Source organism: Xiphophorus hellerii, chromosome 1 (genome assembly GCF_003331165.1).
Source record: "Xiphophorus hellerii strain 12219 chromosome 1, Xiphophorus_hellerii-4.1, whole genome shotgun sequence".
Lineage (NCBI taxonomy): Eukaryota > Metazoa > Chordata > Actinopteri > Cyprinodontiformes > Poeciliidae > Xiphophorus > Xiphophorus hellerii.
In genome coordinates, this window is record NC_045672.1 from 28,376,863 (window position 1) to 28,403,346 (window position 26,484).

A 26,484-nucleotide genomic window follows, 5' to 3' on the forward strand; every position below is an offset into this window, starting at 1 on the left:
GATGCCATCTATTTTCCGAAGTGTCCCAGTCCCTCCTGTAGCACATCTGCCTCAACCTGATGCTGCCACCTCCATATTTCACAGTTGGAGTGGTGTTTTCAGTCTTGCAAGATTTGCAAATCACTGAATTTCGACATGAAAAATGTAGGAACTCCCAAGCAAGATGCAGTTATTCTCACTTCTCCCCTAAGGGGGCAGCAGATATTTGGGTATGCTGCTTTTAAACTGCAGCATATGTTAACTGACTCAAACTGGGCCTCAAGGGCAGGAAAGCCACAAGAAAAGCAGTTGAGACACCATTCTTGAAATATTAATGTAGAATAGTCCTGTATTATCCTTTCAGAGGCAAGCTGAGACTTTTATTTTGTTGTCTTGAAAATAACTCAGATGAAAAAGCACTCACAGCGCAGAATTGCTAATATAAGCGGACTGTTTGAACAGCCCCATCTGCCCACTCGCTTCTCTATGTTTACTATTCACCGCTCCTTTATTGAGGATGGGAGAGCACAAATACATTTTGGAGGAGCCATTGTTTTGGCTTTGTCAGTCTCATATTTTCCACAAAGATTTTATGCAAACCAGATTGAAAATCCAGCTGCAGGAGTGTCATTAAAAATAAATTAATAGTTATGACAAACATTCATGTGTTCAATTTCCAAGCACAGACTGATTGTTGTTTTGAGTACTCAATATTGAAACTAAGGATGATTTTAAATTCTAGTAACTATTATGTCAGGAATTACAATTTGTTATTGTGAGTCAACTGCAGATGTTATGATGGAATTAAAATTAACAAGGAAACCAATAAAATTCTACTGACAGAGTTCCATACATTAAGTCATATTTACTCTTTTAATGATGCATTTGAAGCTTTTGTTTTTCTGGGTGGAATTTATTTTACTTTAACAGTAAAAAGCTGATTCTGGCATTGAGAAACTGATGGGCAATTCCTAGATAGCAACCCCCAACTTCTGTAGTATATTTTTAAATTATGAACTCCAATGTCCAAATATTAAGCTTGTCGTTCCATCATTGCTTTGTTTTATTTTATGTTTTTTGTGCTGACCGCCACTTTCTTTTCTTCAATGTTGTTAAAAACTAAGGATAAACTACAAATAGCTAGATATACAAGTACAAAAAAAAGTTTACAAATTAAATAAGATCTAAATGAAAACATAAAAAATAAGATTATTTAATTGAAAACATGAAAAAAAAAATCCTGTATGTATTGATACCTTTTACAGGTACTAAGCAAAATATGAAACAGTTTAAATACTGTTTGCTTTTAAACTGTTCATCTTTAATTTTATTTTTCTTTTGGAAATCAGTCAAATATTTACAGTGGGATACTTGCTGTTGGGAGATGGAATCTCTAGCCTACATTTTATTTATGTCTTTTAAAGTGGTGAAGGTTTCCAATCTGGATTTAACTAGGACTTCCAGCCAACCAGAGAGGGCCGTCATCACCTGTTCTCCATCTGTAGGTCATTAGGCTGCTCCAATTATCCATCCTCATAAGGCCCAAAGGGGTTTTAATTGATTTTAAATGTGTGAAATGCCGATTTTAGCATGACAGTGAAGTTCAAAGGTTCACCATTTCTCCCTTTTATATTTCATAAGAAATAGTGTGTGCATAGAATAAAATATAACAATGTTCAGTGGATAAAAGTGTATAACCTGAATGAACCTCCGCTCTTGGCCACTAGAGCGACAAAGTACAGCGAGTCATTTTGAGAGCCCAGTCAGTGGGAATGAATGGAGGAGAGCCGGATGGTCGATCGGAGACTCCACAGAGCAAACTAGGCTTCATTCTCAGCTGTGCGCGTTGCGTAAAGTTGCTGTAAGGAAATCTTTCCTCAGAGCTGCGGCTTTAAAGGGCTCCGGACAAGATTTTCGTCCTCTAGATCCCATCATTCCCATACAGACCGAGCTTCACCAGTTGAGCTTTATTGTTTCCCCCCCAACTACCGACGTCGAGGAGCTCTTTCTGCTCGTTTTTCTGCAACAGGTTATTTACCGCTGTGCGTCGCGTCCAGCCTGCAGCCCTAATCTCCAGCGCTGGTTAGTTCAGGTAACTTTCTGCTGCTGTGTGCGGGGAGCGATGCTTTTCTTTGCGATCTGAGCTGCATGCAGCATTGTGCTCCACACCGATCTGATCTGAACCACGCAGCCCGAGCCCACCGATCCGTCTAGTGTGGTAGCAGGAGCGAAATGAAAATGGCCCCAACAATGAGACAGCCGAACAAACAGTAGAGTCCGATCCGTGTGGAGCTTCGAAACGCCGACAAAGACCCGAGAAGTACCTGGTGTTCGGCGGAGGAGGAGGAGGAGGGTTCTGCAAGGAGGGATTGATGGTTCCGAACAAGTGGAGCATGAATTCGGTTCTGCACAAATCGCCTCCAAGGAGCTGGCTTGGGCTCCGGTTAAGACTGAGTGAGTAGCCTACGTGTTTGTTGTATGTGTTGGTGTACCAGTGGGACACAGTGGACAGGTCGGCGTGTTAAAGTCGAGCTTATTTAAGTTACTTGGAACAGAGCAATTCTCCAGGCTGGGATCCACCAGTCCTGTGTGCCCAGGGGAACTCCCCTGATGCCCAGATTCCTCTGATTCCTCTGGGCATCAGGGTTCTTACAAGTTTTCTTGACCAGTTTACCAGACTCTGACAACAAAGTTTTCAATCCAGTTTTAGACATTTCTTCTGCAAATGCAGGAGATGACACAGTCTTTTAATACAAACCTTGCTGGACAGTTTGTAAGATGGATGGATGAGGAAATGGATGGATGAAGAAGGAGATGGCTGGATGGATGAGCAAGGAAATGGGTGGACATTGAAATTGGTGGATGGAACCAGGTGATGGATGTTGGATTGGTGGACAGATTTTGAGATGATGGACAGCCGACAAACAAATGGATGATCGACAAACAGCGAGGTGGATCTTGCATTGATTTCCTGACAATGTGATGGGATATTAAGTCTGGAAATAGCTTTTTTTTCCCTCTTTTTCTTTCTGTACTTGTCCAGATCTGGAAAATGTTAAATATTCATTCCAAACTTTTCCATGAACTTTGGTCAGGAATTCTGAAGCATCAAAGCTAATGGTTGGATTTGGCAACCTTAAGCAGTCATCCAGACTTGTGTAAAGTCAGAGGAGATAGTACAGGCTGATCTGAAGTCCTGCCCTGGGACAACATTCAGATGATGGATCTCCACTCTCTGCAGCCCAATCCCATTGACTGCACTGTTTTTCTACTCCTCTCTTCTCTCACACCTATAGTTTAGATATTTACAGACTTCCTCTGACTGCTTCTGTTCTACATATTGAGGTAGTTGGCAACAATACATGGCACAGGTAGCCAAAGTAGAATAGTTCTAAACAGCGAAGCACACAAACTCATAACTCAAAGTTTAGAATCTACAAAAGGATAAGAGACAAAGATTTTCTTTATCTCTTCTTCAAAGTGCTTTGCTGTATCTGCCTGATGGTGCATGTTCATGCGTGATGCACGCAGTGCTGGCAGTTCATGGGTTCACGCAGTAAGTAAAGTAAGCACAGAGTTTAAAGTTTAGCGGTCTTAATTGGTTGAGTCTGGAGCCCCTCAGTGTTCCAGGCCACCGGAGTCTTAAGCTTGTCTTAAACACACAGGTCTAATCTGGGACCAGATGTCTTGTCTGGTCTCTGTTCTCTTCTGAAAAACAAGGAGCCCAGGCCAGAAATCTCAGCTCTGTCTGCTGTGATTCGCTCTGGGGACAATTAAACCTTTTGGCTTTATGAATGATGCTCCAACAGTTCAAACTGTGTGAACTTGAGTCTGGGAATGATAAAGTTACAAAGGTTTAAGTTACTGCATATCCTTAAAGAAGTATGCCAACAAATTTGCTGTTTGTAGTGTAGCCTTCATTTACTCTTTTCAATATGTTAAAATGCAGTTTTCTATGTCCAATGTATTTTTTTTTAGAAGTTATTTCAGCCAAATCTCCTTACCTTGACTTCTTGTACCAACTTCCTTATGTTACGTCATTAGAACCTTGCCAAAGTATTCACATTCCTTAAACATTTTCACATTACTAACTTAGCTGTATTTTATTTGGATTTTATATGATGGATCAACCCAAACTAGTCCATAACTGTGAAGAGCGTTTGTTTTCACCCCCCCCCCCCCCCCCGTCCCCACCACCCTTTTTATTCTGACGCACCTGAAGAAAATCAAGTGTGGCCGCCTTCATAAAATTTAATCTCAGGATAAAAGGAGCTATTCCTTTGAAGACATCAGAGGTTTGTTGAGATTATTAGTGAACAAACATCACCATGAAGAGTAAAGAACCCAGTTGACAGGTCAGGGATAAAGTTGTGAGGAAGTTTAAAGCAGGGTTAGATTAAAACAAAACAACATAGAAATGGGAATATCCTTTAATATCTCTGTGGTGAAAATCAGGTGTAACAGCAGTAAGTTTGAGATTCACACAAAGGTAAGCAAATTCATACAAATAAGGATAAGACTGCAGAGTAAGGGCAAATTTACAACATAAGTTAAATAATACTGTACAGCTTCTAAACATAGCTACTTGGATTATGTGGAGCTGAGTAAGATTTTTTTTAAAGAGAAAGTATTCAATGTGCATGTATGTTTGTATAGCATATTTCTGCAACAATTCAATTCAAAGTGGTTTACGTCATAAATGTATAAAACAATGAGCAATAAACATTACATTTTATCAAATGCCATCATCAAGCAACTATACATATCAATGTATATTTGATGTATACATTGATATGTTCCTCCTAGAACCAGGAGAGTGGATCGTAAACATACAGCTAGGCCTTCTATGGAGTTGAATTGATGCTTTGTGTTGTTTTATCACAAAAAAATCATAATGTAATACTTTGAATCACATAAAATGCATACAAGATTACAGCTATAATGTGACAAACTGAAAAAGGTCAAGAACTATAAACGCTTTTGCGAAACATTGCAGGTTTACCCGGTCACCAGGAAGTCAGTTTCCCGAAAGTCTTCTCTCTGTGCCATATAAGGATGACCTTACTGAGTTAACTCTAAAGATGAGGTCAGTTCTATACTCGGAAACTGCCATCGGCAGAGCGTTTATTGCATTTCATATCCCAATCTTGATCTGGCTTGTGAAGGACCTAAATAGAAGTAGAGATTGGGCCAGCTATAATAATGACAATAAGGTGGAGAACTGCTGTGAGATGGACACTGTGAGATTATTCTCTAAGTGGAGTTGCGTGGGACTTAATCTTCACAGGCTCCTCAGTGCTGAGGGAACATATGGAGAAGGGTTCAGTCTCTCTGCTGGAGTCTGGTATAACGTGGGTGTGTCTGCCATAGTGTGTGTGTTGTATACATGTCAGGTTTTTTAGCCAGCAGAAGGCCTATTGGCATTCTAAACTTCTGTGTCTGGACTGTCTCTCCATTGTTTCATTGTGATTTCCTTTCTCTTTCCCCTCTTTGCATTTCTCTTCCTGATGCCATCCCAGGACACAGTTTTTTTTTTTGTTTTGTTTTTTTTCCCCTCCAGCTTTCATAAGTAAAATTCTCAGTCTCAAGCTATGCTGCAGCATGTTCTAATATGTATTTCGCACGAACACAATTGTTCTGTGAAAGCCTTGATCTGCCCTCAATCTCATTAACACCAGTGACCCTGGAGACATTTTTAAAAAAAAATTCTTGTTTGAAATCACCCAGTAGAGTGCTTTGCATTTCTCCACAGTCAGAACTGGTCAAAACTGACTCAGTAGTGTTGGTCTCCACCTCTTGGTTAAGTGTAAAGTGTGTTACAGTCTATAATTAAGTTTATTCATGCACTTACACAGTAATCCTCTCTATTGTGTCCAACAGAAAACATGCTTATTTTCATGGATTTCAGTATTATGGTACTGCTGCATGTGAATTTTACTCTGACAGAGCTTTATATTGTATTTAGAGATGTTTGTCAAGAAAAAAAATTCCCTTTTGGCGAAATTAGGGAGTGTAAACTTGTTTTGATTTTTGAAAATCTTCTAGGGTCGTATTTCTTCACAATGGGAATTCCCCATTGAATCTTTTCTGTCTTGTCATTTTGATTCCTCTGTCTTATTTTTGAAAGCTGTCATGTTAAAGTAGTTACTCTTCTAATAACCCCATCTCCTTAATTTAAAACTTTGAAAGGAAATTGAGTTTAGATATTTCCATCAAATTTGGGTTGTCGTTTGGTTAACATTGGCCACTGGAATGTTACCAACGTTCCATTTGGAATGTTCACTAATATGAACTGAAGGAAATCGGTTCGTATTAATGATAGTGTTGAATATTGCAATGATATTAATTTCAATTTACCCAAATTTTCATTGGTGATATTATTTTTCCATAATTCCCATAAGCCCAGCACTTTCCCTGAGCTCTGGCGTCTTGGTCACAAAGATCCATTTCAGTTTTGCGCTTAAACAACAAATGTGTGCAAAACTTTGTCAATGTTCCGGTAATGTTTAGAAAACATTTTAGAAAATTTGCGGTGTTTCCATTAAATAAGAAACTAAAAATAAGAAATAAAATCTTAGGTGAATAAGTTTGTTCACGTGATAAGTGATTAAAAACATGCTGTGTCATGATCATCCAACTACTTCCTGTTGTCTTCTTCTTTGTGGTTTGTGCCAGTGGCAATATCCGGTTGTTTATCATCTGACTTCCATTGCAGTTTTGTGAAATAAATCCATTGTGATATGGCCAAAAATCCACCACATTATAGTGCCAACACTTTTTGTCAAAAACTTTTTTTTTTTTCGAAATTGATGTTTCCATGAATTTATTTTTGAATTCTCAAATTGTGCAATTATTTAGTAAATGGAAATGCAGCAAGTGAAAGTTTGTCTCCTGGACAGGTTGTAAAAATATATTGGCAAACAAAGGTTTTGAACTATTATACTGTTCCAAATGTAACTGAGCAGTTTATTGCACATGTTGTAGTTTTGTATAAGATTGATCAAACCAGATAGATTTTCTGCTAGACAACACTGAGATGTCTTTCTTTGAGTAGATCATGCGTAATCAGGATTCAACCAAATTCTCCATTAGCAATTTCTGTTTGGCTGAAGCTCACCCTTTGTTTTGCAGACTATGAGTCTGATTGATAGTTCTGTACAACCAGATACCTAAGCTAAGAAGCTTTACAGAATATAACCCAACTGAACTTGCCATTATAGGAAGTACTTTGTCTTTTTAACTGTTGAGCTCTGATCAACAGGTGAGCTTTTTAATGCAAGATTGACAGTAGTGTGTTTTTTCATAGCTTTTATTTAGAAGGAAATGCATTCTTTGTTCTTAAATGTACAAAAATGAGAAAATTCTTTAAGAGATCTTATTAAGGCACACCAGACAAAACGAAAGGTCGACATACTGTTTACAAGAAAATATGCAAATCTAGAGGTTTGTCTTTTGGCGAGGCTCTCCCTGCTCAGCAAAGGTGAATATCATATTACACAGAAACAGGTGTTGCGGGATTTCCACACGTGACTGCAGTTTCAGCCAGTTTGCAGTCAGGGATGAAGTCATTCGCATAAACGTCCCACAGCTGGAGGCTTATTTTTCTTCAGTCTTTCCTCATGCATGTTTTCCTACCATCCGTCTCTCTTACGCCCTCCCAGAACTCTTGGCTGTCGGAGAACAGAAGCCCAAACAGTTCCTCGTGCCTTAACTTCGACTCCGCTTACCCTTATTCAAACAAATTGTCATTTGAAGGGACATGCGCTGAAGAACGATTTGTTTGACTGAGCTTTTTCTAATGCACAACTTTAGTATACTTTTGCTTTTTAAAGTCAAGAAAGACGTCAGGCAGTAAACCTGAAATGACTTCAGTTGATCAAAGAGCCTTCCAGTTTCTCATTGTGTTAAAAGGCCAATGGTGAGCTGCTTTTCTTTAAAGTAAGCAGTAGATAATTAAAGGGTCTATGTTAAGGTCAAACACACATACTTGCATACACCTTCTCTGAGGGGAAAACAGAACTGCAACCATTTATCTCTGAATGTGTCCTTCCACACTTCTAACCTCCACCCTGGCTAAATGACTGTTTATGAACATTGCAGCCTTCCACCTGACAATAACTGTACTTTCAGCGAATAAGTGTTTTTGATTCCCATTGACTCTGTTATCGGTCTCTCAAAGGTATAACCTCCACTGCAATTTCAGCCAGATTTTTCCAATTATGGGATTATTTCTGTCAACAAGTTGAGGAGTGGTTGTTGGTTCCTCTGAGCTACTGGTTCAGGGATGGACTGTTAAATTATATAGTGCTTTATGGTGATTCTGTCAGAGAGGATAGTCCCTTTTACTCAGATGGTTCATGTGTTGTCTCTTTGCATTGCATTGCAAACTAAACAAAATGTACTTTTTGGGAGTACATTGCAATACTTTAAATGCACTTTTAAAACTATCTCACTTGGGGGTTTGATATTTTTTGGGTAACTTCTTCAAAAACGTTTCAGTTTTGTTTTTTGGACTAGCCACATTAGCTACATTTCCATCCATAAATATGCAATTTTTAGACTGTAGAAATTGGGTCAAATTCGTTCACAAGCTTCACACAATAGTTTGCTGGAATTTTGGCCCATTCCTCCTTTAGAGAACTGAACTGCTTCAGCTTCTGCTGGGAATTAAAATATTTTTTTCAATCATATTTTGAAATGTCAACACAAAAAAATAGCAAAGCATGTTAGATTCAAAACAATTTGTTTACTTGTGTGCCTTGGAAAAGGCAAATTGTCTTAGTCATCAATAAAAAAGGTGTTAATTTTTTTAATGTTCAGTTTTTTGCACTTTTGAAATGTCAATATGACGTTTAGTGGTCTTATGAGGGAAAAAAGGCTGTAAAAAGTTTAATAAGTACAAGTAAAAGTCTAGCTCATTTGTGGAATTTGGAAATATTAGCTACAGTTTTTCTTTTTTTAACAATGCATGTTCAATTCAAAGCAATTTGATTTTTTTCTTAAAGTCCAGTTTCTGTGCTATTAAAAAAGAAGCATAATACAGTTGACCAAAGTTATAGTAGAGTTACAAATTCAATCTAAAATATTTTAGATAAAACTGTAAGTGTGATTAGGGTGGGGAGCCATTTGGTGCTGCAGCTGTAGAAAAGCTGTGGTGTAAGAAAGTTTGGACAGAACTGTTTGGTTGATAATGCTATCTGTTCCTTAGAACATCTTAATCGAGGTGAACTTTCTTCACTGTGTTTGTGTGTGTGTCACTTGATGGGACTAGATTACTAAGTTCAGCCTTATCAGGTTACCTCTGAAAAACTTATTGGGGGAAAAAAAAAAGACAAGAAGGGGATTTTAGGCTGACGCTAATGAATTTAGCTGTGACCAAATAACAGAAAACTGAACATTTACATTTGCTGCTCCACCTTTTGTGGCTTAATTGCATAACTAGAACATTGAAATGACATAAATCACATATACGTTTGTTAGTCTCAGGATCTGAATCCTGATTTTCTGGATTAAGTAAAGGGTTTACTTCAGCCTCTGTGATGGGCTGCTTTTACTAAATATAACCTCCAACCTTCACTCACATGGCTACGCTGAAGCCTTTAACTACACCATGTATGATGACACTAAGCTTCACACGACTTCTCTCCTTGCCGCAAACACACTCCAAAAGGCCTTGTTTACAGTCCTGTCATATTGCACACACACTTCTCCTCAGAGCACCATTGATACTTCAGTGAGTGGGAATCTACTGGGGATCCAGTTCATTGATGATTGACATACAGAAACAGTTTTTTCTTCCTGTTCTTGTCTAACTGCAATAATTTAGAGGTAGCTTAGTTGCCTATTTTCAAAGACATTTGTTTGGCTTAAAAAAAATCTCAACTCTTTATTAGAAAATCAATACCTCCCTCTTCTATGTAGAGCATTGCACACATGTTGAGGAAAAAAACACAAATCAGTTTCAGTTTTTTCTCATTTTTAAAATCCACCAGATAACTAAAGAAAAAGTCAGTGTTGAGAATTGGATGGGTGTGCAGTTCTTTGAGTCTTACTGTCACCGAGATGTCTTCAGGCAGCCAGTAGACTAAATAAAACCACAACTTGTTTGTTTTACAGTCTCTATAAAAAGGCTCCACAGTCTTGTAAAAGATGTACATTGTTTTGATGTGGAAAAGAAGGCAACAGTTATCTTTAACACCACAGTCTTTACAAGTGGAATCAGAATAATTTTAAAATAATGTTTTTTTTTTTGGTTTTTTTTTTTTAGAGTTTTCTGGATTTAGTCTTTGCTCCAGCTGTGATATTCATGAAACACCAGCAACATCAAACTAGTTGGCTTTCTATTTAGCTAATCAGAGGAGCATTACAAGAAATTTATGACATGTTTCGTACACCAGTCCAATTGTAATCAAGTATGGTGTACAAAGGCAATGAGGTACTACAGGGCGTCACTCCAGAATTCATAAGGCTGGTCCGGGAAGCTGCCAGGAGGCCTTGGGCAACACTAAAGAAGCTGCAGGAATTTGTTGGCCACATGTGAAAACTGTCTACTGTATTCTTCCTACGTCTGGGCCTCAGGATGGCCTAGACAAATTGACGTTTTTCTCAGAAACGTCATATCCAGACTTGGCTAAATTTTGCCTTTCTATTTACTAAGAGTGTACAGACTGATCGAGGTCAGGAGATGTTGCAGGATTTTGGAAAATATAAAATTACTGATTATCTACGCTGGTTAAATTTTGCCCCAAAATTATTATTATCAAACCAAAAAAATCTTTGAAGCAGGGTTGTATTTTATTTGGAGAGCATGCAGTCGCAATACTATTGCTAAATATTTCAATGACTAAATAAATTATTATTCACTCATGTTTTCCTGTTTTATATCCATTTCACCTTAATGATGTCCACACCCAACTTTAGGTGTTAAAGTTGCCAGCTTTAACACCTAAGTTATGAATGTTAAGGGTGGCTAAAGTCAATCCAACAGCCAACGTTTTCTCACATGCAGAATTGGAGTTCATGACAATTACAATATTCTATCCTACAAAATACAACTTCCTGGTTGCAGGCATTGCAGCACCGATTGGGATTAGACATCTTTTGCATCTGTAGTTTTTAAAGAATCTAATTAAGGAAGTCCAGGACTAGTTAGACCCAGGGGTCAGCAACCTGTGGCTCTTAGACTTTGGCCAACAATAGTAAAGAATTGAACATCTTAAAATGTAAAGGTAATAAATAAAAGGTTAGCCTTAGCAGCATTTTACAATAATAGTGTAAATATTTTTGTGAAGTATTTTTTGTCTTTAGGTTGGAAACTACGTTTTTGTCATTTAAAAATTCCAGTGATGAAAATGTATTCATTTTATTTATTTGATTTTCTTTATTTTAAACCCCCCAAATAAGATTGGTTTCTTGTCATTTAAAATCAAAGCAAATCTCCAATAGTAGATATTGTAAAAATAAATATTTTATTTGTGAATAATCATGTAGTTTTTGTTCAGTTGGCTAAAAATCATAAATGGCTCTTAAAGTTATAAAGGTTGCTGATCTCTGGGAGAGATGATGTACAGAGGTATTTATCATGGCTACTTGATAAATTCCCACATGGCTACTTTGATTATGGTTGGACATTTTATTCTTTTTACAAGACAACACACAACTTAAAACTCTTGGCCCTTCAAACTCCATCTTTACCACATTCCTTTTAGACTCTAGCTTTACTTTACTTACTCGACAAACTTTACATTTCAGCATTATAATCAATCAGTGTTACCTTTCTGTAATACTTTTCTGTGTAAAGCTCACACAAATGGCATAAGAAAAGACTACGTCATCAGAATTTGATGCAGAATTTAGTTAGTTTTTAGTAAAATACACTGGAAGCCTCATTAGGAGGAATGCAATAGAGAGGCTGGGGTGGAGGCAAAACATCAGCTGAGATTTTTATTGACTAAGGGCATATATATTTTTTCTGTTGAGAAGGTTCAGTATGACTTAGAGGTTTTGAATACAAACCTAATCAGACATAAGAAATGAAGTTTTGTGTAGAGGTGATGGGAACGGATGGTCCTGGGTGTTTGTTGAGCAAAACGTTTACATGTCAGGTCATAAAGATTTTGGTATTAAAACAATCCTTACATTCTGGTGAGGGAGGAATAAAACATTTAGGTATTTTTTAAAATAATTCCATTCAAATTCTTTGTGGGCTGCAAGAAATCAAAGTGTAATCTTGCAATGCTATACAACAGCAATTTCAATCCAGGCAGTAGTAGTTAGAAATTGGACAATGTTCCTGCTCAGTCTAACCTTCTGCTAAGAATATGTTTTTCCTCATATGAAGTCTTTATTCAACTGACGTAACTATGACACTTTTTATAATGGTCTACATATTGTTTAAGGAAGAACTGATTAAAATGTTTTTCAGTGTAGGTACTACTGACACAACAGACTTGGTATTTTCTGCTCTTCAGATTGCTTACAAAAGGGCCCCTTTATTAAAAACTGATCTTAAGAAGGAAGATAAAAGGCAGGCCGTCCGATTTTTCTGCCCCCCTTTCACTCCCCTTCAGCTTCCCGCTTTGTTTCTGTAGTAGGTGGAAATTGGCCCTTGTGTTTGCAGCCGCATTCTCATCCTGCACGACTGCTCTCTTCATTAAAAGGGAAGCAGCGCTCTCAAAGCTGCTTCAGATTATTACCATATGTCTGCAAGGCCCGGAGCTGAGCAGCAAACCAGCTCTCATCCTACCCTCTAATTTCTTATCCCAAAATTGGACATGTGGGTCGCTATGTGTGACAACGTCCCTCCCTTCCCCCGGCCGGTGCAGTACATTCTCACAGTATTTCTTCTCCAGTTTTAGACGCATAATAGCAGTGCTTGAACATTTCAGCAACACTGGCGGAAAATATTATGCTTGACGGGAAACGTTTCTGCATGTTGCTTCAACCCCTTCAGCTGCCCTTCAAAGATATCGAGTTAGTGGAGTGCATTGTCTCAGCTGAGTGTTTTGTAACTAGGCTTTCTGTGGCTCATTCTCACATCCAAGAGGACCAATGTGTTCATTGTACCTCCACAGAAATGACTGAGCTCCCTCTGCACAGAGCTGGTGCTTTCATGGAAGGAAATAAATCTTTCAAGACTCATAAAGGGCGAGGGCACTAATCAATGCAGAAAAATGTCAGCCGTTTACAGTTTGAGCAAAACATAAAGAAAATCCCCTCTGGATGTAGGAGGGTGCTCAAAAAGAGATCTTTGTGTCACCCGGTCCAAAAGCCATTGGCCTAGATTGCCCATCCCAGCATGCAACTCACCTCAGCATGAATACAACACTTGTCCGATGGAGTGGGCAGAAAGACCCCCCCTTCATCGCCAGGAGATCCTACACATGAGCTGCTTGGCTCTCACAAGAGTTCTGTGCAGTTTGAGGAAACTTTACCATGGATGAAATCAAGGCTCAAAGGCAGCAACAGGAAAGGAACCGTTACTTATTCCTGGAGATAAGATTGCGACACCTTTTAGCAGCTGGACGTCTGTAATTTTAGTCAGGAATAGCCTGCTTAAATGGATTAAAAGAGAACAGCAGTTGGTGCTTGACAGAGCCCAGTGGGTGGCTATGCAGTGACTGATTAGTGGAAAACCTGAAAAGGTCCATAGGATCAACAGGAAGAGGTTCTGAAACAGAACGGCCACAGATGGATGTTGGTAATTGCTTTGTTGGTGGCACTGGAGAAGGTGATTCCAGGCTCAGAACCTTGGAGATGTAATGGATTGAATTAGTTTGCTCATTTATGACAGGTCAGATTCAGAAAGTTTTAGCAAGTGCTTGCCAGATGAGGTAAAGATGCAGGACATCCAGATGGCGGTTAAACCGGTTGCCAGGTTCAATTTTCTAATACATTGAAAGGATTTAATGCAAGACATTTGGTTTTCCTTGTGTCTAAAGTGAAGATTAGACTTAGATCTAATCTTCACTACACCCTGTGCATGCAAAATGACAATAAAGTCAGTCTAAGTCTCTAAGTCTAAGTCTAAAGTGAAGATGGTGGTTTATAATTATTGTTCAGTACAGGTGAAGCTCAGTTTTGAGGTAATGTTTTAAACACACACTTGATATTCATTACTATATAAAGGTGCCACTCCTTGAAGATGTTTCTGTACTGGAAGAAGCGAGGTGAATATGAGCTGGAGGCGTTGATGCCTCCCTTCACACAAATGACAATGGAGCGCTACTCATGGTCGTCATCACTGGACGTCATCCATGATCTGTCTGGTAAGCTCATCTCTAAATGGGAAGATCAACTCCTCAGACTTTGTATCTGGGAACAGGAAGCTCTATAATGGATGCAGCATGAGCATGTGGATTCAGTCAGACGGCATATATGTAGTTATTGAAAGGATTTATTTATTTTTTGGTGACGGGGCTAATGTTAAATGTCAGAGTTAAATATTAGGACAAACATGAAGTTAAAATTGTTTTTGAGATTTTCCAGAGTTGTACACTTCTTGCTTTTCTGCAATGTAATTAAACCGAAAATAATTTAACCAAGAAGTCTTTTCTGATTTAAAATAATAAGAATAAAAATAACAGGTCCACAATCCATTTAGGAAAAAAACCAACCAAAAATTGTAATGCAAAAAATATATCTATATATCCATCCATCCATCCATTTTCTGTACACCCTTGTCCCTAGTGGGGTCAGGAGGGATGCTGGTGCCTATCTCCAGCAAACGTTTCGGGCGAGAGGCGGAGTTCACCCTGGACAAGTCTCCAGTCTGTCGCAGGGCAACACGTGAATAATTAAAATCCGCAAATACTCGAGACTCCCAATCAAAATACTTATGGCTGCCTATTTTAATAGCCAAAAATACCTTCATGTGCATTAATACGCTCAGTAGAAACTGTTTTCACTACTGCAGAAACGTAACATCTGCTCGTGTCACAGAGGAAAATAAATCCGGCTCCTGGATTGGCTGCTCTGCAATATTGTGTAAAGTAGCATTGGAGATAAGCATTCAAGATTCCCAAGCTACATTTTCTTTCAAATATTTTAGATATGTTCTATGTAAAATTCTGTGACTAGGAGGATTTTCCATGAATAACTTGGTGTTGTATTCCTAAAAAAATCCAAAAATAGATAGGGCTCCACGGTACATCACACCCCAAGTCTGATATCACCTTATGTAAAGTAATTTTTTCCTCATTACTTTATTCTTTAGTAGAGTGAACTCACTAAAATGGCAGGACAATAAGGTCATAGAGATATGAAGGAAATTTGGAGTGCGATTCGACACACATGAAATATTTACCGGTGAAGAAGTGCATGGCTGAAGCTAAAAGGCTTCCTCGTCTCGTCTCAGATGTTTTTGATGTGGTACAGGGGCACTCACTTCCCGCTGTGCTGCCCAGTTCATGCCATTAGGAAAAAGGGAAATTACTAAAAAAAAAAAGTTAGACAGGAATGTCCTTCATCCTGTTCTTTTCTGCCAGCTAGTCTTTTATTGTTCTAGCTACTGTTTAGAAGAATTCAACAAGATGAATGCCACATATTAAACTGTAAGCTATCAAACATCATTTTTTACTATTTTTGTCAACTTAATAAAAACATCTCTTAATGTGCTTTTAATATGCTGCAACAACAACTTCTGTATTAAATATATTTTTGTGATCATTTGGAGCCAAATTCTGAATTGGATATATTTGATAGGTTCTGGATCCAGATGATAGGTTCTGAAACGCTCTTCTTTCCTGTATGCCAGGTTTTATTTTAGAATAAACAAATTTTCCACCACTTGCAAGTAGAGTCGCTCAAGGTTCCACACTTGGTCCTGTTCTAGTCTCATTATATTTGTTTTTTTTGGGGGGCAGGGGGAAGGTTATGTATACATAGTTTTTCCCCCACTGCTTTGCAAATAACATCCAAATGTATCTACCCACACATAGAAAAACAAACAACTCCTTATGTATAGATAAATTAAAAATATAGGCATTTGACAGCGATGAAGCAGAAGTTATTGTATTTGAAATATTAGACTCTCCCCATAGCCTTTTGAAACTTTCACTTCCTAGGGCTGCCCTTTTGCTAAAATCTTGGCATAGTTTTTCAGATCTCCCTTAAATTAACTTAGGAAATCTGTTCAGTTGTTAAAACTAACACTGTTTTTTTTTAGTTACAACCTCATTTTTTCTTAAACACTATGAAAGACTTATTTATGCTTTTATGTTTCCTTGAGATTGGTCAGCTTTATTGTTCGGGTGGTGCAATAAACGTTCTTTTTTTATTGTTCTTATGAATGTGTTTTTACTGTTATGATACTGTTTTGTTGTGAAGTAGAAGTATCAACAACTCTAACTTATGACAAAATTCATGTTTTAAGGATATCATTTGGAATTTGATGAGACATTTTTTTTTTTTTTTACACAAAAACCTTCTATGTCAACTCAGGTGTTTTTAACACAAATGAAAAGCACATTATAACCAAGTTAAAAGCACATGCTTGCATATCTTAAGTCGTATTCTCACAAGGAAGATTAGAACATGGTTATTTTCCTTGAGGTTTGTTACTCATGATGCCTATAAAAAGACTAACCTATCTCCAAAGGTCATTCCATCAAATAATGTATTGTATAAGACCAGCCACTGTACTTTCTGACATAAATACCTCAGAAATTGAAGCAATGCATTAAGCTCTTCATGACTCCTCTTAAATCAGGAGAGGGGTTGTTAAGGTCTTGGCTAATACCTGACCTTATTGTAGGAGTCACTGTCCTGGGATATTTACAGAGAGGGGGAAGAATCTTGCGTTTTCACATTGTCATTAAACAAATTTTAAATGAGTCAGTACTTATTCAGAAATTTGTTTTGCAGTCTGTCTTGTAAACTGTAAATCGTTGAGTGCTCCTCCGCCCTTTGGAAGCATCCGCACTTGTTCTGTGGTTTTCAGTTTTAAACGTGGCGACCCCAGGTTTGCTCAGATGTGGTGGACGAGGGAGAAGGATGGAAGGAATGAGTAGGAGAGTGGGTGATGCACATATGTGTTTTCACCAACAACATTTTGCTAAATGGGAGGGTGCTGCCCCCGCTGCCACTGGATACTCAGCATTAAAAACAGCTGTGTTCAGCTTGATTCCTCCACCTGTACTGTAGAGGAAAAATGTTCCAGGGTTCTGAAAATGTTCCAGGGTTCTGTCTTCACACTAAATGACTTCATCACCCTAAAAAAGTCAAGTTGTCTGTACAAAATATTCCACAATATCTCCAAGGTTTCCCAAAGTGTATTATAAGCCTGGCGGGCCACCAGGCTTTTCTTGCACCCCCACCAGGCTAAGTGTTATTGTTTTATAGGGTTTTTTTAATACACCAGTAGCAGTGATGGCAAAGAGAGGCTAGAGTCTCTTTGACACAATTGGAAGTGCAATGGCAACACAGTACGGTCAGAATGTGAACACACAGGGAGGCTAAGGTCAGTTTTTTTTTTTTTTTTATTCACTGGAACTTTGTGAATATTGCCTGTCTTTACTGGTCTACCTGCTAACAACTTCAGCGAATTAAGTGACAAGACCGAGGGGCTTAGCAAGTTTTCTGGGGAAATCATGTATTCCATAATGGTCGTATTATAAAGAAATCGAAACGTAGGCAACATAAAATCACAATGCACAGAGGTCACCAACATTGAAACGTCACGTGGTCTTTAGATTAACTCAAGAAATTTAATGCAGAATTGTTGAATTTTGAACAAGATCAGCTTCAAGAATGTTTTAAATTACTTGAAACAACTTAATTTGGAAAAGAAATGTGTATAGAGGACACTTTTGAGACAAAGTTTAGGAAGTGTTTTTTATGCATTTTTGCCATCTTGCTTTCTTACTTCACAGCTTTTCTTGCCGCTTTGTGCTGATGTGTTTGTTTCTATGCCAGCACTCCTTGACTGCATGCCATCCACCTGCTTCCCATCTGCACCAGCCTTTTCCCTACTATCCCATTGCAGGGAGGTGTATGTTACTTTTTGTTGAGGATTGGGGGGAGAGGGGCTGTGTTCAACTAATAAAAACACTGTGTGAAAATGAGAAGAGTTAAGCCCTAACAAAGGCACTCATAAGCTCTACTCTTCTCCGTGTGCCATGACGAGACCTCACTTAACTAAAGTCAGAGCCTCACATTCTTAACATTCCTAGGAAAAAAAGGCTTAAATCTAAATATGTTCAGTTCAGCCTCTTCTCATTAACATGGAGTTATGAAGTTAAGAGTTCAGGGCATGAGGGAGAGGTTTTGCTTTGGCAAAATTCGGACGATGTCTTAATCCAAAAGTGTGCAATTATTTACCTATGCTTGACTTGATATACTGTAACCACCTTGCTGATGAAGACGAACAGGAATGATGTTCAGTGCCAGCAAAGCTTGGGGGGTAGCTTAAAATCCCAAATAAAAGCCAATCTGATTGGATTATGCAGTCTGTTCCTCTACCCTAATGTAATCCGCTATTGATAAGTAGCTTATTGCCTTTAGTAGTCGCCCCCCTTTATACCATAAAGTATAACACTTGGTGAAATTCTTATTCTTTACAGCTAGTTTGAGTTATTTGTTTTCGTCATTCAATTTGCCATATTATTGAAAGGATATTCAAATGTATTAATCATAAGGGGAAAAAATGGTTGATGTAACTCACACAACTATCTTCTACTACATCTACCAGCATGTCACTTGATCATATTGTTTTCTCTTTTTTTTCTTCGCTGCTAATTTTTAGACTTATCTGTTTTCCATAATCTTACTAATGTTACTTACAAAGTATATGTTTATTTTCTTGCCTTGTAAAAAGTGTTCACTGAAAAAAAATCCTTGAATACACTGAGGATTTTCAGTGTATTCATCCTGAATTGATGTAAGGACTGACAAGTCCTTACAAATGATGACTTCTTTCCTCATCAAAATGATACCGATAAAATCCTGAGTTTGTTTGTGTAGACGACCACGCAGCACCATATGACCTTTTTCAGTGAAATCAACTAAATAAGAGGGGTATTAGGCTCCCTACTGTCTGTTTTTGGATAACCTTTACAGGAGTTGGCACACAAAGAGTTTGTTTTGATGTCTGTCATGGTGGAGTGCGCCGCTTTCAGATGAGCATGACGTTACGCTCAAATTGTCAATAGGCAGAAAAGATCTGCTTTAGCGGTGTGCTACATCAGTTCTGATGAAGCTTTTGGCTGAAGACACCCCATTATTTAATGGTTTCATTAAGGGATCTCAGGGTTTTCTGTGATTTTCCTTGAGTTTTCTGAAGTATGTAACTTTGCACAATAATCTATAGATGATCCAGAATAGTCCATAGGAACAGAACCAGCCTTCTTTATCAGGTTGTTTAGCCTATTTAAGTCACTAGCTCTGATATTTCTACCCCAACAAATGATTGAGTTGACTTGGAAAAATGACTTGCATGAATCTCTACAGACATTGACAGCTGTCTTATCATGGAGCAAAGTGCAACTGTCATACAGACAGAAAGCGGCAACATCCAATACAGTCGTTCCCTCATAGTAAAAACCATTATAAAGAGTGAAAAATATTTAGACTAGGGGAAAACCCAGATTCATTAGGTAAACAAAATAGTGTGCACTGCTTATTATGCAGTTCTGCAGGACATACCCAGAAAAATGAAATGTGAATTATCAAAGTGGACATCTTCCAACATGACTAATATGAGTTTGCGGAAAACTGTGTGCTCTTTGTAAAGCTTCGTACTTCTGTTTCTTGCTCACTCCACCCTTGATTTAATTGTCTTTCGTTGTCAGATTCATCAGTTTCTCATCTTCAACGTTTTTTTCCCCACAAAATTTGCATACGAATTTAAACGCAGCGTAAGCAGAGCAGTTGAAAAAGATCTTGAGATGAAATGTAAAACTTCAGTGTTTCATCTCATATTCTCATCACAGGAGCTAACGGGCTCCACAGTGCAGCACAGGAACCGCTGTGGGCTCAGTTTTCCTGAGTGAGTCACAGTAATAACAGATTTTAGGCAGTGCACAGTTGGCAAATGTGATGTTTAAAAAGCAATGAAGCTGCAAACCCTGGACTCCAGACATACTTCATAGGATATCATAGTAAAACCAGAAAGTACATGCTTTATCGATGACTTTAATGACTTTTCTTGACTTTCTTTTGCTTCGTTGCTTAGTCTTTTCCCTAATTAATAAGCTTTTATTGTTTAGAATTTACTGTAAAATGTCTCATTTCCTGCAGTCCAAGGATATTTATTTCAATATATCTAAATATTTTTTATATATAAAAGGTTTTTGCTTAAAGCTGTAGAACATTGGTTATTAAAATTTCAGATCTCACTGAGCATTGTAACTTATGATTTGCCTTTATAGGATGCAATCTAATCTAATTTGAAGGAAGGATTTCGGATTAAGTGAATGCAAAATAAGGAAATGGAAATGGATAGTGGAACGCTCGACGTGGTTGATTTAAGCTGGCCTTGACTGCTGTGGCTTATTTATGGGCACCTAAAGGATCTTTCCCCCGGGCAGTGTCTCGTCGAGGCACACAGCGCAGGGGCTGTGTGGACGCGACACACAACCGTCTCTTTAGTGTGCAGACTCATTGTTCGCCGTCACGTGTGTTCGTGCGCTGTGTGTGCTTGTGTTTGCTTTCTGGCTTAATCAGCACTGCTGAGTTCAGGGATTCCAGTTCATCAGAGAGAGAAAGTAGGAGAGTCAGCAAGATATGAACAAGTAAGAGAGAAGATGGAGGTTCAGCAGATAGAGCTGTGTTTTACAATGAAACAAGTAATCAGGAGAGGTTTGAGGGAAAGTTAGCACTTAGGGTGGGAAGCTTATTTAGGGATATAATTTACAAATCTGTTTATTATAAAATAAACTGCATTGGACTCTGTCTTCTATTAAATTAGACAAACCTAAAGTTGAATTATCAAGAAATGGACATTTCTTTTTACATCAAAAGCAGAGCTTGGTTGTGGGGATTGCTTTCTTACAACAGTATTGAATAGTACTTTCACTAACATGCTTATTAAAATGTATTCTGAGATTATATTTAAAATGTTTAACTATATTGCTGTCTTTAAAAATTCAATATTTCATAAATTAACATTTTTTTCAACAACTCGTTGCAAAAACTTTTATTCTAATATATAGATTTTTAATTCAGACTCCAAAACGAGGTTTGATTCTGACTTTATTTGTTTGTAGGTGTCGTATATTCATTTTTTTTCCTTTTTTGCCAAAGCTTGGATGAAAAAGCTCCTGTTGCTTTAACGTGGACCTTCATAATAGATAAAATTCAGTAAAAAATATATAAACAATGTCTTGATCTCTATCTCCAAGTCTTAGATGCTATTTTTTTAAAAGTGGGATTGCATAGAGCATTTAGTTAGTGGCTTCCCTGCACTAAATAATTCTCTAAGTAATTTTTTCTAAAATGGTTTTATATAAGATTTGTCTTTACTTGAGGCTGATGCTGCTTGTCAGAGCAATGCTTGAGCAATGCTACAACTGCATGATATTATGAAACCCTGAATTTATTTAGGCTATTATGGAAAACAATGAGGGTTAATTCTTTTTGAATTATGATGAATTAATATCAGTTTCAAACTAAACATTTAATTAGCAAGGTAAATATTCAGTCTATCAACCAAATATTTAGATCTGAAATAAATATTTAGTAAATGTACAGGATGAAAATATGACTGAAAAATGAACCCTCCATTTTTTTCTTATTGCAGACTAAACACAAATTACTGTTAATGGTTGACTGTGTAGCTTTACAAATAGCACCCTGTGGGTCACTAGTAACTGGTGTAAAACATAAGACACAAGTAACCAAAATATCAGCAAGTAAAAGTTGAATGCATGGCACCTGAAATATTAAAAGGGTACCAAATATGGCATCCAAGCATTATTTCTAGTGATTTTGCACATAACAATTGTGATTCTAAATCTTATGCAGCTCTTATTTCTACAATGTTAACATACCATAATATTGGTATGTTAACATTGTAGCTTTTTATTTACCAACTAAAAAGCTTTGAGTTGGTAAATAATAATACCAATTCAAAGCTTTTTAGCTTTGAGTTGGTAAATTCTTAGAATTTTTCAGTTAAGAACATCACTCAAGCGGTTTTTTTTTTTGTTTTTTTTGCACTTATGGTTCAGAAATTTCTGATTAAAGGAGAAACCTCTGCGTCTAGCCATGGTTAGGTTTTGAGTTGATCTGAAACATAGCATGGCCTCTAAACATTTATATTTCACTGTCAGGGTTATAACTTTTCCAGATCGCTGTGATCCGATATGTCACCAGTGAGGCCAAATAGCATTTGTTTCGTGCATAGCTGTGAAGTTTGGCTGTGATACTGAATGGTCTAGATTTTTGGGAAACACTTCATAAAAGCTGGAGGCTCCTTCTACAGCCGGCTGCTTTTGTAAACCCACAGGGAACCATTATCCCTGAAGCCTTCTGGCAGTGGCCGGAGTCATGACTGAGAGTGCATTTCGGCCTTCTTCCAGCAGAGTGGAGACACAGGAGAGACATTTCCCCCCTTCACCTCTTCCCAGAAGGTGGCTGAAGTCTGACAAAATAGACCTTGCTTCAGCTGGATTACTGAAAGGTGTTCAAAGAAAGCTTTTAGCTCATATACTGGCAGGGATCTGAGACTAGGTCTGCTGCTTGGCCAACTTGCTGTTTAGGTCTAGGCTGCATGATTGCAGTGTTTGTCTAATGGGGTGATATTCAGGCACTAATGTCAAACGAGAATGAATCCTCTTGGATACATGAGGATCCTCTTGGCAGGTTATTGGGCACAACTTCCCTGCCACTATTCATCTTCTTTAAGGCTGTTTTAATTCAAATTACTGAATAGTGTCTGAACATTACCATATTAGTATGACAGTGCAAGTAAAAGTATTTGTCCAACGGTCAGGGCACATGCCTCATTACTAAAGCATTCATTGTTTCACTCTAGTCTGTTTAAAAAAAAAAAAAAGTGTCATATTATTCTCCATCTGCCCTTTTTTTTTCTTAAAGGAAAGTCATAATGGAGAAAATATTCCAAACGCAAAACTCTAGAACTATCATTGCCGAGTCTTGAAATACGTAAAACTAATGTTTTCAGATATATTCCATCTAATTTCACTGCCGTACTCGACAAAATTTGTCAAAATAATAATAAAAAAAACATGTCACACTCTAGCCACTGCATATAATCACATAAAATCTAAATAAATTACACTGACTTTTGTGGTAACAAAATAAAGTTTTTGTTTGTGAAAGTGAGTGCTGAGAATGGAACAATGGTTGGAATTGTTAGTGTACAAAAACGTTTCAGTGGATTTGTATTAGAAGGTAACTCATGCTGTATTTTCACATCAATCATTATTACTTAGTCTTGTTTTTACTGTTATTTAGCATGTTAACATGCAGGCTGGCTGACCAGTTCTCTTGCCAAGGTTGAAAGGTATACACCAATTACAGTGTTTTTCCATTTTCCCCTGACCTACAAGGGCTGTTAAATCCGATTGCATGACTAAAGGTGACATTTTCCGTTTGCAGCAGCACAGATTTTTTACCATTTCCTTCTTGCTGATGCATTATTGTTCTTCTTGGCCTTAAAGAACAACCACAAAGGGACTTCATTTTCTCCATCTCCATTACAGAAGATCTACTGCTATTCCACCACTCATATTGCAATGACCAGCCATCTTGGCACACCGGAAGGGCTTTTGTCGTAATTTTTGGAAATTTGAGAACTTTTGCAATTGGCACCTTTACTGCCAGTCCCATGCCAATCTCTACTTCACTTTCCTGCTCTTACTTTCTCCTTTCCCCCTGTTATGTTTTGCTCATTTGGTGGACCAATAAATACCGGTGCACTCAGGGTCTCTGTTATGACATTGTTATCTTTTGTGTACGTGTAGAAGACACAGATGTAAACACTGCCTTTTATCGTGGCCTCAATGCAGCCAGTCAAATCGATGTTGGGGGTTTATTTGACAATGGTGATTTGTTGTCGTGCAGTTGAAAGCAGCAAGCTCCCCCATGATGAGGGCACTTTCCTACAATAAGCAGACCGGCCTTCCTCTCATTTACTCTTTTTGCTTCCTGTCTCTTTAGTCATTATTTCTCTTTGATGTTCTTCCTAAAAACATCCCATCCTTTTTCCTTCTATTTACCTTTCCATCAAGAAATCTCTTTAGCCAATTTCTTCTACTTTTATACACTCGGCCTCTCCGACTAACCGATGACTTTCTTGTGCTTACAACCGCTCTCCATTTTTCTCTCCTCACTTCACCGTCATATAAACACACATTTTTAGTCTTAAACCTAGCAATGTATTCTTACATCCCTACAAAAAAAGGTGTGTTGGTGGAAGTTAAGGCTGCTGAATGACTGATTTTAATGTGTTTTTATTCATAAAGAAATGTCAGAGTGACTCATGTGTTCTCTTTCAGATGATAAACCAGTCCAGGAGGAAGACTGGGTGGTTTGTCAGCACCCCGAGTGTCCTGACCACCGAAGGGCCTCTAAGGTAAGATTCTTAAATTTCAAGGACATAAATCTACCAAACTTATTTGCATGGCAGTGAGAAGTTTGCCATAAACCTTTCATTTGGATGTTGTGGCATTTTTGGCTTCAAGATTTGAGATGGAGTGGGAAATTCGTTGACTTTGATGTATGTAATAGACTGTATTTTTGGTCCGTCTCTCTTCAAACACAGACAAACTGCAGCACTTTGTCAATGTAAGAGAATGTCTTGATGATTCAAGAAGTCCCTTATCTGGAGCCAACGACTGTCTTCAGGGCATTGAATCAGGTTGCAGTTTGGACAGTTTAAAAGTGGTTGTCTTTTTTTTAATCAGCTTTTAGTTTTCATGCTAATCTAACACTATGGCCTCAGATTTAACTGAGGCAACACACCTGTTTGTGTTGATGCTGGGCAGATTCTGGCTCCAATGTCCAGAAAGGTAGCAGAAGTACGTTTAGAGATTTAATTCAACGACTTACAGTGAGTTGTATTCTATAATTACTGAGTAACTGGTTTGCAATTTTGCTACGGTTTGAAGTTGTGACATTTGCAAATGAACCAAATCTGTTGGCTAGATCTTTAACACAATGGAAACTGAATTGTATTTAGATGTTCCTTTCAATTTTCTACTTTTTTGTGTACATTTGCCTTCACTTGCTAATGAAAAACCTTGGGAGGAAAATCCTTACCCATGTTAAAGTTGGTCTGCACCGAACACCACAAAAGAAATGTTTTTTGAAAAAAAGGTAAGCAATGCTGCTAACGGCTGATAAGACATGTATATTTTAGGTTTAAGAAATAAAAATTAACAGTTAAAATTTTTATGTATTATCCAATCCATGACATACCAGGTTTTCAGTCCTTGACCAAAAATTAGTTTTTGGTACATTTTTTGTCTTCGTTTCAAAGTGAAAAACACCTTTTGCTGCCGTCCATAATACCATTATTGGCCATTGTAACGCAGGTAAACATCAACATGGCTACTTGCTTCCGAAAGTGACCAGCCATGTTATATGAATACATTAGTAGTAGTACAAATGGTCCTTTAAAATAATCTGATGCTTGCTTTTACCATTTGAAATCTGTGTTTTAAGTCAGTAATTATTTAATATTGATGAAAAAGTACTTGTTCCATTGGCATATTATTTCACTTATAACAATATACAGTATTTTTCCCATAAGTGAAATAATCTGCCAATTGAACTAGTACTTTTTCATAAATATCAAAGAATTATTGACTTAAAACAAGCTCCTACGATATTGCTAAAAAGTTACTTGTAAAATTTGTTTTTGCTTTACCTCAAACAGACCAATCTTGGTCATATTTTGTGTTTTTTGCAGTGTTGGAGATGTTGCCACAAAAAGCAAACGTGGAATAAATCTTTGAAGGGGCGGGAGGCAAATATTTGAAGATGTCCTCACTGCTATAAATACAACACAAAGAAGAATCTGAAGGAGTTGACTGATAAAAATAACTTACAATAGCTACATGACAAATGAGGGGAAAAATGTTGCAGTAAATTTCAATCTCTTTTATTAAGACTAACTACACATCTTCCTTCATTGTTGTCGAGTAAAGCTTTTGGCTGCAGAAACAGCTTGTGCACACATTTACTTAATATAACTTCACATCTGTCTACTGATAAGTTCTGTCTACTCTGGCTAGTTGATGAATGTAAGTTTAGATGATAGCAATCTCCCACTTTACCACTAGATGTCGGTAATTGTTGCATATTTTCTGTAATTGTTCCACACTGTTTTTATAATTAGTGGTTTCCTTGATTAAAAATTGACAAAGTAATGACCAGCTTTTTAAAATCATACCATAACTTTTCCATGACTCCAATCAAGTCTGCACTGAACCAGACTTTAACGGTAAAACTTGTTTTGGTTTGGATCGGACACTGATTAGGGGTTCGGATAGGAAAAGATGGATGTAGGCAGATGTGATTTGGCCTCATCGCTGTGTGTTG

The 26,484-nt window shown here is 37.7% G+C and overlaps 1 protein-coding gene across 3 annotated transcripts in view; it reads left to right on the forward strand.

Moving 5' to 3' along the window:
* Window positions 1–1,765: 1,765 nt before the first annotated feature.
* The window catches only part of plekhg5b (pleckstrin homology domain containing, family G (with RhoGef domain) member 5b), a 79,937-nt gene continuing 55,218 nt past the window's right edge, over window positions 1,766–26,484 (forward strand). Inside the window, exons 1-2 of one of the 3 annotated variants that reach the window (XM_032558361.1) lie at window positions 1,766–2,433; window positions 24,438–24,514. In XM_032558361.1, coding sequence (XP_032414252.1) covers window positions 2,352–2,433; window positions 24,438–24,514 — 159 coding nt within the window. In that variant the 5' untranslated portion in view covers window positions 1,766–2,351. Of the gene's footprint in view, window positions 2,434–14,022; window positions 14,247–24,437; window positions 24,515–26,484 lie in introns of those variants that run through there. The other 2 variants (XM_032558351.1, XM_032558344.1) reach the window with 2 other exon arrangements.